The sequence below is a fragment of the Capra hircus genome, chromosome 7, assembly GCF_001704415.2.
Source record: "Capra hircus breed San Clemente chromosome 7, ASM170441v1, whole genome shotgun sequence".
Taxonomy (NCBI): Eukaryota; Metazoa; Chordata; class Mammalia; order Artiodactyla; family Bovidae; genus Capra; species Capra hircus.
This window is the reverse complement of record NC_030814.1, coordinates 100758316-100776302: the sequence shown is the minus strand read 5'-3', so window position 1 is coordinate 100776302 and position 17987 is coordinate 100758316. Positions and strand designations below refer to the sequence as shown.

The 17987-nt window shown below is 50.6% G+C and overlaps 1 protein-coding gene across 2 annotated transcripts in view; it reads left to right on the top strand.

Moving 5' to 3' along the window:
• The window catches only part of NOTCH3 (notch 3), a 38332-nt gene extending 21317 nt beyond the window's left edge, over positions 1 to 17015 (top strand). For both annotated transcript variants that reach the window (XM_018051292.1, XM_018051293.1), the window contains 8 exons: positions 2877 to 3031; positions 3108 to 3330; positions 4800 to 4884; positions 6880 to 7042; positions 8972 to 9276; positions 9542 to 9689; positions 13979 to 14076; positions 14900 to 17015. In XM_018051292.1, the coding sequence (XP_017906781.1) occupies positions 2877 to 3031; positions 3108 to 3330; positions 4800 to 4884; positions 6880 to 7042; positions 8972 to 9276; positions 9542 to 9689; positions 13979 to 14076; positions 14900 to 15955 (2233 nt within the window). In that variant the 3' untranslated portion in view covers positions 15956 to 17015. The remainder of the gene's footprint in view (positions 1 to 2876; positions 3032 to 3107; positions 3331 to 4799; positions 4885 to 6879; positions 7043 to 8971; positions 9277 to 9541; positions 9690 to 13978; positions 14077 to 14899) is intronic.

The window sequence follows — 17987 nt, the reverse complement described above, 5'->3', positions numbered from 1 at the left end:
ATCATTCTTTACTGTGAGGGGCTGTTCTGTCTTGTGCACTGTAGGATGTTTGGCATCTGCCCTGGCCTTTCCTGACTGGATGCAGGCAAAAGATCTCCCCCCTCCCAGATGTGACAACCAGAAATGCCTCCTGTCATGGGCAATGGTACTTTGGGGAGCAGCAGAAGAGCACCCCCTCCTGACCCCTTTCTGCACCCCAGCCCTTCACTGAACCCCCTGATCCTATGCTCAATGAGCTCCAATACCACCTCTGGCTCTAACTTGCCCACTTTTTTTGTTTTAATTTTTTATTTTTTAACTTATAAAATTTATAGTGAAGTAAAAGTTGTTCAGTTGTGTCCGATCTTTGCGACCCCATGGACTATACAGTCCATGGAATTTTCCAGGCCTGAATACTGGAGTGGGTAGCCTTCCCTTTCTCCAGGGGATCTTCCCAACTCAGGGATTGAACCCAGGTCTCCTGCATTGCAGGCGGATTCTTTACCAGCTGAGCCACAAGGGAAGCATGTAGGAGAGTTGTAAAATAAAAAACAAAGTTACATGTAGTTCCATTATATATTATGGGCTTTCCAGGTGGTGCTAGTGGTAAAGAACCCTCTTGCCAACACAGGAGATGTAAGAGACATGGGTTCGATCCCTGGGTCAGGAAGATTCCCCTATAGAAGGGCATGTCAACCCATTCCGGTATCCTTGCTTAGAGAATCCCATGGACAGAGGAGCCTGGCGGGCTACAGTTCGTTGGGGTCACAAAGAGTTGGACACGAATGAAGCCACTTAGCACGACTGTGTATATTATGGTCATTTTTAAGTAGATAAATTATGATTTTTAGTTGGAGTTTCAGTATCAAACTGTCAAAAATTAATATAAATGGAAAATATGAAACTCCTGCTGATGACCTGGTGGAGGAGCCAGAGGGAGATGTGGCTTCTGAACAGGGCAGAACCCTGACGCAGAGAGGAGGGCTGGAAGTTAGAGATGAGGAGCAGGACCTCTGACTGGCATGAAGGAAGTGGGTGGATGGATGATGTGCCAGTCCTTGGCTGGGTGACTGAGTTGCTGGAAGTGTTCTCATCAAGATGAAGACGCAGGGCTTCCCTGACAGCTTAGTGGTAAAGAATCTACCTGCCAATGCAAAGAGACATCAGTTCGATCCCTGTTTTGGGAAGCTTCCACCAGCGGTAGGGGACTAAGCTTGTGCATCACAGCTACTGAGCTTGTGCCCTAGAGCCCAGGAACCGCAGCTACTAAGCCCATGTTCCCTAGAGCCAACGCTCTGCAACAAGAGAAGTCAGCGCGGTGAGAAGCCCTCACACTGCAGCTAGAGTTGTAGCCCCTGCTCGCCACAGCTAGAGGAAAGTTCGTGGAGCAATGAAGACTCAGCACAGCCAAAAATAAACAAACAAGTAAAATTATTTCTAAAATCTCTTTTAAAAAAGATTAAGACACCAGTTGAAAATTAGGGGTCACTTTGTGACTTGTAGAGTCTGGAGGGAACTGGGGGTCTCGGGGAGACCCTCAGGAGGCGGCTAGGGTCTGAAGAGTGAAACCAACGAGTTTGGCAATCATGGTAGCCATGGAGGGACTTGAAGAAGTAGGGAGAGGTGTGGGGAACAGAAGGATGACATGGGGACACTGAGTCCTAGAGATTGTTTGAAAGAAATTAGCTCAGAAAAGAGAAGCGGAAGGAGCAGAGACAGAAGGAGACCCAGGGCTTGGGGTACTGGGTATCCTGAAGAAGGAAAAAGTTTGGAAGGTTGGGTTCCTGGGAGCAGAGCCTGAGAGTCAGATATATGCAATGTATTGAAAGGGTGCTCTGGGTAGATAGGGGATGAGGGAGGCAAGTTGGGACAGGGGCAGGAACTGAGGCAGGAGGGAACCTCAGCCAGGATCGGGCAGCAGCCTGATCCCTTGGAGAGCTCTGGAGGGTAAAGTTGGTCCTGCCTTGAGACAGAAGGGCCAGCTTTTGTACACATCAGTCGGTCCCTGGCCTAGGGCTTCCCTAAGTGGTGTCACCTCCCAAGTGAAGGGCTCCCCGCTTTGCTGAGGCCACTTCTCTGGGTGAAGGAACAGCTGTCAACTGCTAGAAGCCAGTGCTCATAGCAGGCAGGAGACGGATGCACCAGGCTGAGAAAGGAGATGTTGATGGGAAAACAGTGGCCATTGGATTCATGACTTAGAGGACACTGGTGGCCACAGCAAGACTGGCTTGGGAATTGACAAAGAACTTTAAGCATATGCAAAAACAGATCAGGGTTATGCACATCTAAGTACCTAGCGCCAAGCATTGACAGTGAACTCATATGGCCATTCGTTATATCTATCTATCTATCTTTGGCTTTGCTGGGTCTTAGCTGTGGCACACAGGATCTTTGATCTTCTTTGCGGGGTCTTTAGTTGTGGCATGTGGGATCTAGTGCCCTGCCCAGGCCCCACGCGCTTGGCGCCGGGAGTCTTAGCCATTGGATTATGAAGGAAGTCCCCCATATGGCCATTCCTGTTTCATACAGAGTCTCTTCGATTTGTCCTAGTTCCCATGCTATGTCAAAATAATTCCTAGATAGTGCATCATTTCATATGTAGACATTTCAACATGCTTCTCTAAACATATAAGCTCTCTTCTTAAAAACACTGTAATACCATAATCACAGCTAAAAAAATAAACATCCTTAATATCACCAAATATATCATAAGTGGATTAAAAAAAAAAAGGATAGTTTGAGGGGATATGGCGGGATTGGATGCCGGATGGGAGTTAGTGGTGACCTGGTGAGTAGACATGCTCTTCTGAGCATGGTGCGGGGAGGTGGGCGGGGCCTGGGGCAGGGCATCTGGCAGTGCCTGCTGAGCCTCCTGTCCCTCCTCTGTGTCTCTGCAGCTCTGTAGTGATGCTGGAAATTGACAACCGTCTGTGCCTGCAGTCACCGGAGAACGACCACTGTTTCCCTGACGCTCAGAGCGCGGCGGACTATTTGGGAGCGTTGTCGGCGGTGGAGCGCCTCGACTTCCCCTACCCACTGCGGGCGGCGCGGGGTGAGGCCCGGCCCGGGGTAGGGGGATGAGGGTGGGCTTGGGTCCCTGGTAAAGACCCCCTGCTTTCTCCCCGCAGGGGAGCCAGTGGAGCTGCCGGAACCAAGCGTGCCCCTGTTACCGCTGCTGGCGGCCAGTGGCATCTTCCTGTTGGTCCTCCTGGTCCTCGGCGTCATGGTGGCCCGCCGCAAGCGTGAGCACAGCACCCTCTGGTTCCCCGAGGGCTTCGCGCTGCACAAGGATGTGGCCGTGGGACACAAGGGCCGGCGGGAACCCGTGGGCCAAGACGCACTGGGCATGAAGTGAGGACCCTACCCGATCCCTTACCCTGTCCCTGACTATGGCGGGGCCTGAGGAGCCCTTGAGCCCACCTTCACCTGACTCTGACCTCTGACCCCTACCGGACCCTAACTTCAGACTCCAGCTTGGACATCAGTGTTTGTCTCCTTGACCAATGACTCCATAATCCCTAAGAGATCACCCCTGATTTGTGACCCTTGACCCCCTTTCCTATGGTCCAGTGCCCTGACTTAGATCCTATTGCGGCAACCCCCTCCCCCGACCCCAGCCTCTCAGACTTCACCCTGATACTCCGAAGTGTTCCCACATGACTGTGGGTCTCATAACCTCTGTCTGTACCCCAACCCCTCACTGGACCCACTGATCCTATCCTTTGTGAGCCCCAGTACCACCTCTGGCTCTAACCTACCTTGACTTTTTTTTTTTGGTTTTAATTTTTTAGTTTTTAATTTATGAAAGTATGGTAGCATGTTTACAGGAGACTTGGAAAATACAGAAGAAAGTTACATATAGTTCCACAATAGTATATTACAATTATTTTTTAAGTAGATAAATTAAGATTTTTCATTGGAGTTTCAATATCAAACTCTCAAAAAATTAACAGAATGAATAGACAGAAAAGCAGAGGGATATGGTAGACCTGAAAAGCAGTATGAGCCAATTCAACATAATTAAGATTATACAATTTTCACACAACAGCAGGGTACAAAATCTTCAAGTTCCCGTAGACTATAAGCCAGGAGATACTGGCCCATACCCAGGGTCATAAAACAAGGTGCAAATATGTCATGGTCTAAAGGTATAGAAATCATATAGAGTCTGTTCTTTTGTCACTGGAATCATGTTAGAAATCAATATCAAAAGAAATTTGAAAATAACCCACATATTTGCAAGTGCACTGTGACATTTACCAAGAGAGATCTTTGACTTAGCCATTGAAAGCCTCAGGAATAACCTCCCCTGACTCTTGACCTGACCTCTCACCCCCTTTCCACCCCAACTCAGTGCTCATTCCCCATGATCCTCAGTCCTGGCCTTGGCCATGGCCTCCACCTCCCTGACCAGCCCCTCCAGACTCCAGCCCCACCCTGTCCTAATCCTTGAATTTATCTCTCCTGTGACCCTGTGCCTTCTGCTCCCTCTCCACAACCTCTTCATTCCTGGCTACATCTCTCACCCGCTATGAGGATAACTCTGTCTTCCATGACCTACGATGTCATCTGCTGTAACCCATGCTGTATGCCTATGACCCTCACCTGTCCCACAGACATCTGCTCTGACCTCTGACCCCACTCCTGTCCCTTCCCCAGTTCCACCTGACTGTCACCCATCACAACCCCTGACTGTACCCCCTGCAACCCTGACCACATTCTGCATCCCATCCTTGGGCCCTGTCTCTTGACCCTGTGTGCCCTGCCCCTGCTGACCCCATTGTCTTTTCTCCCCTCCCCCCTGCCCACTGCCCCCACAGGAACATGGCCAAGGGTGAGAGTCTGATGGGGGAGGTGGCCACCGACTGGATGGACACAGAGTGCCCCGAGGCCAAGCGACTGAAGGTTGTGTTCCCTCCTGTGACCCCTACCCTCAGGTCCTGGGTGGGGGCCCAGTGGTCAGTGGGAGAGCCAGGGGAATCCCTGCTGTTCCTGGTTCCTGAGAACAGTCACAGCAACCACCCCATCCTGCTCCTGGCATCTTTCCAGAGGGGATCCCCTATCCCAGAGAGTGACTCTGCATTCTGTCTGATGTGGCCACCTTAGTCCAGCGTGCTCAGCCTGAGAACACCCCCAGCTAGTCTTTTCCTGTCCGGGGGCCACACCGATGGGCCCTGTCTTTGTCAGCGAGAGCTGCCATAATGAAATGCTGCAGACTGAGTGGCTCAAACAGACATTTATCTTTCTCACACCTCTGGAGGCTGGGGCTTCCCAGGTGGCACTGATGGTGTAAAGAACCTGCCTGCTAGTGCAGGAGAGGCAGGAGATGTGAGTCCAGTCCCTGGGTCAGGAAGATCCCCTGGAGGAGGGCATGGCAACCCACTCCAGTATTCTCTCCTGGAGAATTCCATGGACAGAGGAGCCTGGTGGGCTACAGTCCATAGGGTCGCAGAGTCGGACACGACTGAAGCGACTTAGCAGGCACAGATACACACTGGAGGCTGTAAGTCCAGGATCAGTGCGCTGGCAGGGCTGGCTCTTGGTGAGGGCTTCTTATCTTGTAGTATGTGTCTTCTCACTGTGGCCTTACATGACCTTTCCTCTTTGTGTGCAGAGAATGAGGGAGAACTCTGGTGTCTCTTCCTCTTCCACTGGTCCTGTTGGATTACGGCTCCACCCATATGATCTTATTTAACCTTAATTACTTCCTTAAAGGCTCTGTCTCTAAATATAGTCATGTTGGGGGATTAGGCCTTCATCACATGATTTTTGTTGTTGTTCAGTCGCTAAGTCCTGTCTGACTCTTGGCAACCCCATGGACTGTAGCACGCCAGGCTTCCCTGTCCTTCACCATCTCCGAGTTTGCTCAAACTCATGTCCATTGAGTTGGTAATGCCATCCTACCATCTCATCTTCTGTCGTCCCCTTCTCCTCCTGCCTATGTTTTAATGTTTGTTAAAATGGATACTTCTATCGCAAATGACAGCCAAAGAAATCTGCTTGCTCCAGGCTTTTTTTTTTTTTTCTTTCTTTCTCATCCAAAAGTGGGTGTTAAGTATATGGTGCAGAATGTTTATATGGGTGTTGTGAAATTATTGCATCATCTCTCTTTTTTTTTTTAAGGTTAATTAATTAATCCTTGGCTGTGCTGAGTCTTTGTTGCTTTGAGTGGGCTTTCTCTAGTTGTGGCGACTAGGGCTGCTCTCTAGTTCTGGTGGGCAGGCTTCTCATCGAGGTGACTTCTCTTGTTGCAGAGCATGGGCTCTCAGGCGAGGGCTCAGTAGTTGCGGCGCCCAGGCTTAGTTACTCCGAGGCATAATGAATCTTCCCGGATCAGGGATCAAACCCATGTCCCTGCATTGGCAGGCGGACTCTTAACTGCTGGACCACCAGGGAAGTCCCTGACTGCATCATCTTCATTTTACCAATGAGAAGCTCAGAATTCTGGGGTTACAAGCCTACTAAGTGACAGTGTCAGACACTAAATCCACATTGAAGGGTGTCTCATCCTCCAGGACCTTTTCTGGCTAGCTGTCCATCACCTGGCTCTCCTCTTTTATGAAATGAAACTCCCCACCTGGGTCCTTAAGCTCAGATCTGATCTGATCAGGCTCTGGTTAGTCCTGTGTGTGCTCCATCACTCGGTCATGTCAGACTCTTTTCAGCCCCCGTGGACTGTAGCCCGCTAGGTCCCTCTATCCATGGGATTTTCCAGGCAAGAACTGGAGTGGGTTGCCATTTCCCACTGAAACCCCTAGGAAGCCCCTATCAAGCACGATGTTAGTGGCTTCTCGGCACCCACCGTGTGTGCATCTCTGTGAGAGAAATCTGTGAGAATGCCCAGATGGTTCCTCTGTGTCTCCCAGTTCCTTGTGAGACCCTGGGTCCTTGTGCCTCCAGGTGGAGGAGCCTGGTGTGGGGACTGAGGATGCTGTGGATTGCCGCCAGTGGACTCAACACCACCTGGTTGCCGCTGACATCCGCGTGGCACCAGCCATGGCCTTGACACCACCGCAGGGTGATGCAGATGCGGATGGCATGGATGTCAACGTGCGCGGTCCAGGTCAGTGATGGCGCCCCTGCCTCCAGAGTGCCCTTGACTCATCCTGCTCATGAGAGGTTCCATCTGAGTCTGTGCTCTGGGAACAGCTGGGTGTGTCTGGCTGTCTGTCAGTGGGTTAATCAGTCCTGTTAATCAGGACTCTTGGTTGTATGTGATAATAGCCCAACTCAAGCTAACTTAAGTAAAACAAGGGATTTACTGGCTCTTGTAAACAGAAGCTTCAGGCACATTTGGATCCTGGACTTGTCAGCTTTTGGTTCCAGTTCAGGCAGTCTTTCTCCTGCAGGCATTACACAACCTTTTTCTCATTTGTAACAGCGAAAGTCCCAGGATGAGGGTTTTTTTTTTTTCATGTAGCTGTTATGTTTAAATTTAATGCACACATTCTTGTTGATGCTCAAACTATTGTATCTTTGGCCAATGAAAGCTATTTATTTATTAAAATTTTTTTTTTGGCTGCACTTGGTCTTTGTTGCAGTATGTGGGCTCTTTGTTGCTACTCACAGGTCTTCTCTAGTTGCGGTGCAGGGGCTTCTCGTTGCCGCAGCTTCTCCTGTTGCGGAGCACGCCTCTAGGGTACCCGGGCTCAGTAGTTGTGGCACACGGGCTTAGTTGCTCCGCAGCATGTGGGATCTTCCCAGATTAGGGATCCAACTCGGGTTCCCTGCATTGGTCTGCAGATTCTTAATAACTGGGCCATCAGGGAAGTCTTCCCAGAATGAGTTCTGGTTGGATGGTCTAAGGTCACGTGCCCTATGTGTGAGCCAATCCATGTGGCCTGCGGCCTGGAACATGCAGATTGACAGGCCTGGGCTATATGCCTGTCCCTGCAGCAGGGGTTTGGCTTTACCTAGGGCTTGAGAATGGAGAATGGGGTGCTAGTGGCTTCCTAAGGGAAATAAGAGCAAATGCTTTTGCAGAGTAGAGCAGACCATGGTGTCTGAATCCTCTGGGGTCTGCCACATTTTATAATATGCCTCCTGCAGCTCTGATTTGCTTTGGCTCCAAATGACTTGCACCTGTGGCTGTCTTTTGACTCCCTTTAGGCCCCCATGTACTTGGTATTTTATGTCCCTCGGTGCAGCTCCTAAGCAGTGGATGCAGGTACAACTCTGGGTACAATTAAGCTTTCAGAGTCCCGCTTTGGGATCAGGCTGAAATGCTGTTGTTGTTCAGACTCTAAGTCGTGTCTGACTCTTCCCGACCCCATGGACTGCAGCACAGCAGTCTTCCCTGTCCTTCACTGTCTCTCGCAGTTTGCTCAAACTCATGTGCATTGAGTCGGTGATGCCATCCAACCATCTCATTCTCTGTTGCCCCCTTCTCCTCCTGCCCTCAATCTTTCCCAACACGAAGGTCTTTTCCAGTGAATCAGCTCTTCGCATGAGGTGGCCAAAATATTGGAGCTTCAGCTTCAGCAACAGTCCTTCCACTGAATATTCAGGGTTGATTTCCTTTAGGATGGACTGGTTTGATCTCCTTGCTCCAGCACCATGATTCGAAAGCATCAATTATTGGGTGCTCAGCCTTCTTTATGGTCCAACTCTCCCATCTGTATGTGACTCCTGGAAAAACCATAGCTTTGACTAGATGGATTTTTGTTGACAAAGTGAAATAACTCAGGCTGAAGTAACTCTCCAGGAATGTGGTCATCATCCACTTGCTTGACTTCCTTCCTCCCTCGTTCTGTGTACCCTATTGCTTAGGAGGCCTGCTGCCACGAACCAAATGCCTGTGAAGCCTCATCCTGGGTTGGCTTCGGAGTACCTGACACAAGTGTGTGTGCGATGGGAGGATTGGCCCCTCGATCTTGTACTTCCACACATCCCACTTCCTCCTAATTCAGTGCACTTCCTCCTAATACAGTGTCGTATTCCCCGGGAAGGCCCTGTGTCTGCCTCCCTTCTGACACACTCCTGGTCCCTGCAGATGGCTTCACCCCTCTAATGCTGGCCTCCTTCTGCGGGGGAGCCCTGGAGCCAATCCCAACCGAAGAGGACGAGGCAGAAGACACATCAGCCAGCATCATCTCAGACCTGATCTGCCAGGGGGCACAGCTTGGGGCTCGGACTGACCGCACTGGTGAGACGGCCCTGCACCTGGCTGCCCGCTATGCCCGGGCTGACGCCGCCAAGCGGCTGCTGGATGCTGGGGCAGACACCAATGCCCAGGACCACTCTGGCCGCACCCCCCTGCACACGGCTGTCACTGCCGATGCCCAGGGCGTCTTCCAGGTGAGATCGGCTTGCTTCTTGGGACTTCAGAGCTGGGACACACATCAGACAGACTTGGATTTGAGCCCTGGTTCTGCCTGTCAGAGCTCATCTTTCTCATTTGTGAAATGGGGATATATGAGTGTAGAGTTACTGTCAAGTAGCTGCTCCCTGAACTCACTGGTTCCATGGGAGGCATTGGTTGGGGTCCTCAGAAGGCTTGGGGGTGCTTCTTGCTCCCTTGTTCTTGCCATGACTCCCCCGGCTGCATCCCCGTCTCCCCTAGATTCTTATCCGGAACCGCTCTACAGACCTGGATGCTCGCATGGCAGACGGCTCCACGGCACTGATCCTGGCAGCCCGCCTGGCGGTGGAGGGCATGGTGGAAGAGCTCATTGCCAGTCATGCTGATGTCAATGCTGTGGATGAGCTCGGTAGGCTTTGGGGGTAGTGGTGGGTGGGGGCTGAGACAGTGTCACCTGCACCCTGACTTGGTGTGAGCTCACACCCACACTGAGACCCAGTCAGTGAAACCCATGCACTCATAACAGGGGTTCAACATGGCCTTACACTCTCATACATTTATTATTATTTTTTTAATGGTGCCCATTAGCCTATATTGTGCTACAGTGATTTAGAAAAAGGTGCCTTTCCCCATGGGGGTTCCCAGGGGGCTCAGTGGCAAAGAATTTGCCTGACAATGCAGGAGACACAGGAGACATGCGTTCGATCCCAGGGTCAAGAAGATCCCCTGGAGTAGGAAATGGCAACCCACTACAGTATTCTTGCCTGGAAAATTCCATGGACAGAGGAGCTTTTGGGCTAGAGTCCGTGGTTTCACAGAGTCTGACACGACTAAAGGACTGAGCAGGCAAGCAAGCCATTCTCCAAGACACTTTGTTTCCATCTGCTTTGTTGGAAGAGCGTACACTGGTGCCACCTGCTGGACTACTGGTATAAAATTTGCAAATCAGCCGATCTGTAGGTGGGGATCACTTCTTGCTTGGAGGTGGCTTGCTTGCCCAACAGCAACCTACCTTGTGTCTAGAGAACCTCACATAGCCACAGATACACTCGGACTCTCAGAAACATCTTTGGAGGCAGATGTTCTCAATCTCAGCAGCCCTGACATTTGGGGGTTGGATCATCCTTTGCAGTGGGGGCCACCCTGTGCAGTGTAGCATTCTTGGTCTTGACCCACTAGATGCCAGTGGTACCCCACCTCCCAGATATGACAATCAAAAATATCTCCAGACATTGCCAAATGCCCCTTAGAGGAAAATCACCCCTGGTTGAGAAATATGGTTCTAGAAGGGTACTGGCCAATAGAACTGTCTGTGATGATGAAGTACTCTTGGTCTGTGCTGTCTAATATGGTAGCTACTGGCAACGCATGGTGATTACTGAGTGCTGAAATGTGGCTGGGGTGAACAAAGAACTGAGTCTTTTATTTCATTGAATATTTTAACCTTTGTTTTGCCTTTTTTTAAAAAAAATAGCTGAATTGACATATAATTCACATACCATGCAATTCATTCAAGGGTAAAATCCAGTGATTTTTTTTTGTATAACCACCTGTGTGTGTGCTAGGTTGGTCTCCGTCATGTCCAACCCTTTGTGACTGCATGCGCTGTAGCCTGCCAGGCTCCTCTGTCCTTGGAATTCTCCAGGCAAGAATACTGAAGTGGGTTACCATGCTCTCCTCCAGGGGACCTTCCCAACCCGGGGACTGAACCCACATCCCTTATGTCTCCTGCACTGGCAGCTGGGTTCTTTACCACTAGCGCTGTCTGCGAAGCCCCCTAATATAACCAAAGGGTTGTGCAAATATCATCACAATAAATTTTATTTTGTTTTTTTGTTACAATAAATTTTAGAATGTGTTCATCACCTGAAAAAGAAGCCTTTGCCTCTTAGCCATTCACCCCTCCACACCCCCCATTTTCCGTGGCCCTTAGACAATTGCTAATGCACTTTCTCTCTGTAAGGATTTGTGTATTCTACTTTATATAAATGGAACCACACAATATGCGGTCTTTCTTGGTTGGCTCCTTTCACTTAGCCTGATGTTTTCTAGGTTCATGAGCCTGCAAGTGGCAGGTATATACATGGTAGCATGTACCAGTATTACTTTTTGTTTGTTTTGTGGCCTTACTGTGAGGTTTGCGGGGTCCCAATTCTCTGACAGGGATTGATCCCAGCCATAGCAGTGAAAGCCCGGAATCCTAACCACTAGGTCACCAGGGAACTCCCTCTTTTTTTAAGAAAATAATTTATTTTTGGCTGTTCTGGGTCTTCGGTGCTGGCTTTCTGTAGTTGTGCTAAGTGGGGGCTACTCTCTCGTTGCGGTGCTTGGGCTGCTCTCTGCTGTGGCTTCTCTTGCTCCCGGGCCCCAGGGCTCACAGCCTTCAGTGGCTGCAGCTCCCGGGCTCTAGAGCACAGGCTCAGTAGCTGTGGTGCCCAGGCTCAGTTGCTCCACCGTATGTAGGGTCCTCCCACACCAGAGACCGAACCATGTCCCCTGTGTTGCCGGGTTCTTAACCACAGGGTTCTTGACCACTAGAACACACAGAGAAACCCCCTTTTTTGTTTTTAATGACTAAATAATACTCTATCATATGGATGTACCACATTTTGTTTATGCATTCACCCACTGATGGACATTTGGGTTGTTTCTGCTTTGGGGGTATTATGAATAATGCTGCTATGGAATTCATGTATCAGTTTTTGTGTGGACATGGTTTTATTTCTCTGGGATGTATCCCTAGGGGCAGAATTGCTAGGTCACATGATAAACTCTTTTTAACTTTTTGAGGAACTGCTAGACTATTTTCCACAGTGGCTGCCCTATTTTTCATTCCTACCCACAGTGTATAAAAAAGGTTCCGATATTGCCACATCCTGACTGACAACTTGTTTTTCTGTCTTTTTGTACTGTCTCCTTAGTGGATGTGATTTAGTATCTCAATGTGGTTTGATTTACATTTCCATGATAGCTAATGATGTTGAGCATTTTTCCACATTTATTAGCCATTTGTATATCTTTGGAGAAATGTCTATTCAGATTCTTTGCCCATTTAAAAACTGGGTTATTTGTCTTTTTATGATTGAGTTATAAAAGTTCTTCATATATTCTAGGTAGGTCTCTTATCAAACATACAGTAGGTTTATTATATTTATAGGTTTTCTTTCAGTGGGGACTGTACCCCACAGCATATGGGATCTTAGTTTCCCAACCAGGAATCAAACCCCCAACTCTGTGCAGTGGAAACTTGGAGTCTTAACTATTGCACCATCAGGGAAGTTCTTGTCGGTTTTCTTTTTACTTTCTAGATGATGTTCTTGTGTGTGTTAGTCGCTCAGTCATGTCTGACTCTTTCCACCTTCTGTCCACGGAATTCTCCAGGCAAGAATACTGGAGTGGGTTGCCATTCCCTTCTACGGGGCATCTTCCCAACCCAGGGATTGAACCTGAGTCTCCTGTGTCTCCAGCATTGCAGGCAGATTCTTTACCCATTGAGCCATTGGGCAAGCCCTTAGTTCCCCTACCAGGAATCAAACCTCCACCCCCTACAGCAGAAGCTTGGAGTCTTAACCACTGGACTGCCAGGGAACTTCCCTAGAGGTTTTCTTTTTTACTTTCTAGATTATGTCCTTACAAGCACAAAAGGTTTTTCATCTTGATTATGTCCAGTTCATCTATTTTTGTTGTTGTTATTGTTGCTTGTGTTTTGGGTGTCATATCTAAGAATCCTTTGCCTAATTCAAGGTCTTGTGAAAATTTACTCCTGTGTTTCTTTCTAAATGTTTTGTAGTTTGAGCTCTTACATTTAGACACTGGATTCACTTTGAATTACTTCTTGCATGTGGTGTGAGGTAGGGGTCCAACTTTGTTCTGTCGCATGTGGAGATCCGGTTGTACCAGTACCATTAAAAAAAATAACTTTATTTTTGGCTGTGCTGGGTCTTCGTTGCTGTGTGTGGGTTTTCGCTAGTTGCAGTGACTGGGGGCCACTCTCTAGCTGAAGTGTGTGGGCATCTCACTGTCGTGGCTTCTCTTGTTGCAGAGCATGGGCTCTGGGCTCAAGGACATCAGTAGTTGCGGCTCCTGGGCTCTAGACCACAGGCCCAATAGTTGGGGCACACAGGCTTTAGTTGCTCCAAGGCATGTGGGATCCTCCCAGATCAGGGATCAAATCTGTGTCCCCTGCATTGGCAAGCAGATTCTCCACCTTGGAGCCCCCAGGGAGGCCCTCCAGTATGATCTGTTGAGAAAGTTATCCTTTCCCCATTAAACTGGCTTGACACCAATTTAATTAATTAATTTATTTTTTGCCATGCTGTGAAGGTTGTGGGATCTCAGTTCCCTGACCAGGGACTGGACCTGGGCCGTAACAATGAAAGCTTGGAATCCTAACCACTAGGCTACCAGGGAACTCCTTTTTTTTTTTTTTTGTAATTTATATAAACTAAGAACCACATGTGACTGTGGCTGTTGCACTGGACAGCACAGCTCTACACACAACTTAGTGAGGCCCGCATAATATGCTCCAAATATGGAAAGTTACACCCATAGCTGTGCACACATGGACCCAAACACAGGTACTCAGCCTACCCTCCCCCCATTCCAGCCCATATTCTAGACACTTCCTGTCCCCCCCTGTGGGGGAGGGGCAGCTGATGAGCCAGGTCCTGACCTTGACCTCCCCTCACTTCCCCACAGGAAAATCAGCCTTACACTGGGCTGCAGCTGTCAACAACGTGGAGGCCACCTTGGCTCTGCTCAAAAATGGAGCCAACAAGGACATGCAGGATAGCAAGGTGAGCCCCAGCCTTTGGTTCACCTTCAGCCCTGGAACAGCCTCCACAGGCAGCAGAGAGCAGATTGGGGGAGGCTAGTGGGGACATTCACCCTGCCTGTAGCCAGCGTTCATGTGGGGTCAGGGCCCAAGAGGTTCCAATAGTGGATCAGGGGAGGAAGTATATGGCAGTTGCTGGTGACCTTGGGCCAGCTACTTAACTCTTCTGAACTTCTGTTCACATTTTTGAAATGGAGAAGCAACAGTACCCACCTCATTGCCTCTTCCAAGGATTCAGTGAGCTAATGCTTTTGTAAGGTGCTTAGAGGAGCCTCAACAAAAGATAGCTATTATGACTGTTGTTTGAACAGTAACCTTGCAAGGTGGTATTACTCTCATTTTACAAATGGAAAAATGAGGTTCAAAAGAATGCAGGGGTAGATTCCATCTTTATCTAAAATTTCCATGTTATATTTGTTATGTATATATATATTTGTATTAATCTTAACTTTAAAAACTGCACTAAATACCATTTATTTTGATAGTAGAATTTTTTGCCACCCCCTTAAATTCTGTGCCTAAGGTGAGTGCCTCACTCTCCTCACTCTAGTCCTGGCTTTGGGGCCTGAAGTTTCTTAATAGGTGCTGGATGAATAGGGCTTTAAGGAAAGAACTTGCCCAGTTTTTCATCCAGGCAAAACTGAGATTCCAATCAAGGTCTGTCTGTCTGCAGAGTATGAACTCCTAGCTCTGTTTCCCCCAGAGACTAGAGGCCTCTGTGACGTTAGGCAGGACTTAACCTGACTCTTGACCCTGACATCTTGTGGGTTCCCGGGCCCCCACAGGAAGAGACTCCACTGTTCCTGGCCGCCCGGGAGGGCAGCTTCGAGGCGGCCAAGCTGCTGCTAGACCACTTTGCCAACCGGGAGATCACAGACCACCTGGACAGGCTGCCCCGGGACGTGGCGCAGGAGAGGCTGCACCAGGACATCGTGCGCTTGCTGGACCAGCCCAGCGGGCCCCGGAGCCCCCCTGGCCCCCACGGCCTGGGGCCCTTGCTCTGTCCGCCCGGGGCCTTCCTCCCCGGCCTCAAGGTGGCGCAGTCCGGGGCCAAGAAGAGCCGGAGGCCCCCGGGGAAGGCGGGGCTGGGGCCGCAGGGCACCCGGGGGCGGGGCAAGAAGCTGACGCTGGCCTGCCCCGGGCCCTTGGCCGACAGCTCGGTCACGCTCTCGCCCGTGGACTCGCTGGACTCCCCGCGGCCCTTTGGCGGGCCCCCCGCGTCCCCTGGCGGCTTCCCCCTCGAGGGGCCCTACGCGGCCGCCACGGCCACGGCCGTGTCTCTGGCGCAGCTGGGTGGCGCGGGCCGGGCGGGTCTAGGGCGCCAGCCCCCCGGGGGCTGCGTGCTCAGCCTGGGCCTGTTGAACCCCGTGGCCGTACCCCTCGACTGGGCCCGGCTGCCCCCACCCGCCCCTCCAGGTCCCTCCTTCCTGCTGCCGCTGGCCCCGGGACCCCAGCTGCTGAACCCCGGGAATCCCGTGTCCCCCCAGGAGCGGCCCCCGCCCTACCTGGCCGCCCCAGGACACGGCGAGGAGTTCCCCGCGGTGGCTGGGGCCCACGGCAGCCCCCCCAAGGCCCGCTTCCTGCGGGTCCCCAGCGAGCACCCTTACTTGACCCCATCCCCCGAATCCCCCGAGCACTGGGCCAGCCCCTCCCCGCCCTCACTCTCGGACTGGTCTGACTCCACGCCCAGCCCGGCCACTGCCACCGGGGCCTCGGCCACCGCTGCTGGGTCCCTGTCGGCCCAGCCGCTCCCCTTGTCGGTCCCTGGCGCTCTTGCTCAGGCCCAGACCCAGCTGGGGCCCCAGCCTGAAGTCACCCCCAAGAGGCAAGTGTTGGCCTGAGGGCTCCCCAGTTCCTGGATTTGGGGAGGCTGAAGGGGCATCCTGTCATGATTCCCCTCTCTCTCTCCCCTTTTAGTCCATTTCATTCTGTTTCTCCTTTTCTTCTGCACACTGCCCTCCTTGCAGTGTGACCAAGATGGGTCACCAGGCTAGGGCTTCAGTCTTCCTTTATTTATAAGGGGTGCAGGCTAACCCTCACCCTTGGGTCCTGTGGTGAGTCTAGGACATCCACCTGCCTCTCCCCTCATCCTGTGGCCAACACCCCCCTACCCCGATTCTCTCTTTCCCCTTTTTCTTGCCTTTTCTGGCCCCCCTCTCTCACTCCTCCTGCTCTGACACAAGTGGATTATTATTATTTTTTTTACATTTTGTATAGAAACAAATTCATTTAAACAAACATTATTATTATTATTTTTTACAAAATATATATATGGAGATGCTCTCTGCCCCCCTGCGAACCCCCCCAGTGCCCCCGTGGGGCTGAGTCTGTGGGCCCATTCGGCCAAGCTGGATTCTGTGTACCAAGTACACAGGCATGACTGGGCTCCTGTGTACCAAGTACACAACCCTGGTGTGTACCAAGTAGGCACCCTTGGGCGCACCCTCCGGGGCTAGGGGTCGGGTGAGACCTGGGAGCCTCCTCCCTGCTCCACCTCCCTCACTTCACTGCATTCCAGATGGAACTTATTTTAGAGCTTTGCCCTCTGGCCCAGAGAGCCTGCCCACAGTCCCTCCACCCCCGTCCTAGGGTGTGGGCCTTCTCCCTTTGGGAGCTGGGAGGGTGGGGTGGCTGGTGGGAATATGAGGACCAGGGGAGATGTGTGCATTCTACTTTGTCTCCCTGTAAACAATGGGCCTGCAGGAAGAGAAGGAGCTGCCTGCCTAGCACCTCTTCTTCCTGGTACTCCCCTGGCCCAGCCTCAGGGCAAAATAGAAGTATTTGTAGGCTATTTTTGTAATATAGCTTCTGGTCACAATCCCTGTGTAGCTAAGTCCCCAGGCCTTGCATTGTACAGCCCCCTGTTCCGTCACCACCTAATAAAGGAATAGTTAACACTCAGTGTCGTTGCTGTGTGTCTAGGTAAGGAGGGTGGTGGTAGTGTGGGGTTTCAGTCTCTTCAGCATTAACTTTGAGACAAGCTGAGACCTGGGACCTGGGACCCTTTCCTGCAGTGCTTGCACCTAGACAAACGTCTCCTGAAGCAACAAAATACAAAGAAACTATAAGGAACTAAAAATGCCTGCAGGCATGTGTACTGGGGGCAGATTACTGACAATAAGATACGAAAAGACCAGAAAACCCCAACTGCCACCTCTGAAGAGCGGGGAGCAAGAACAGGGTACTGTGCATGCCTCCTGCACACAATACCACCTGAGGGCTGGGTACCACCTAAGCCACCCCTCCAGCTCAACTTTGCCCTGGACCCCCCACCCCCACTTACCCCATTTAAGGAACCAGCTCGTCCCTCTCTGCTGTTGGGAACTGAGCAAGTGAAAGGAACCTGTTTGTTCTCACTCCCCACTGCTGCAACGGGTCCCAACAAAACCTTGCCTGAATTTCTTATCTGGCCTCTGATCAATTCTATTGATGAAGGTGTCCAAGAACCCTGGTTGGTAACTTGAGCTTTTATCTTGGGGCCAAACCATCTGGCTCACCTGCTGACCCACTTTTGCTTCCTCTTTTGATGGATGACTCCATTGATTGGACTAGGGGTGGCCACCTGACTAAAACTGAGCCAATCAGATTCTTGCTTGAGAATGTTTTTAAAATGAGGATGCCAAGAAAGCTATCATTTGGTGGAGCTACTAAGGCCAAGACAGATGAAGAAATATTGATGGACAATTTGGGGTGCTGGGTACTGATGAGAAACCAGCAGAAGACTGGAGCTATGCAGTCTTCTTTGGTAGGATCAGATTCTATGGGAGAATCAGAGATGAGCACTCAAATGGTTCCAGGATGTTAAGTACTTCATTTCCAAATGGAAATCCCAGTTAATTGAACATATATTCCATTGACATCAATGTTATTCAT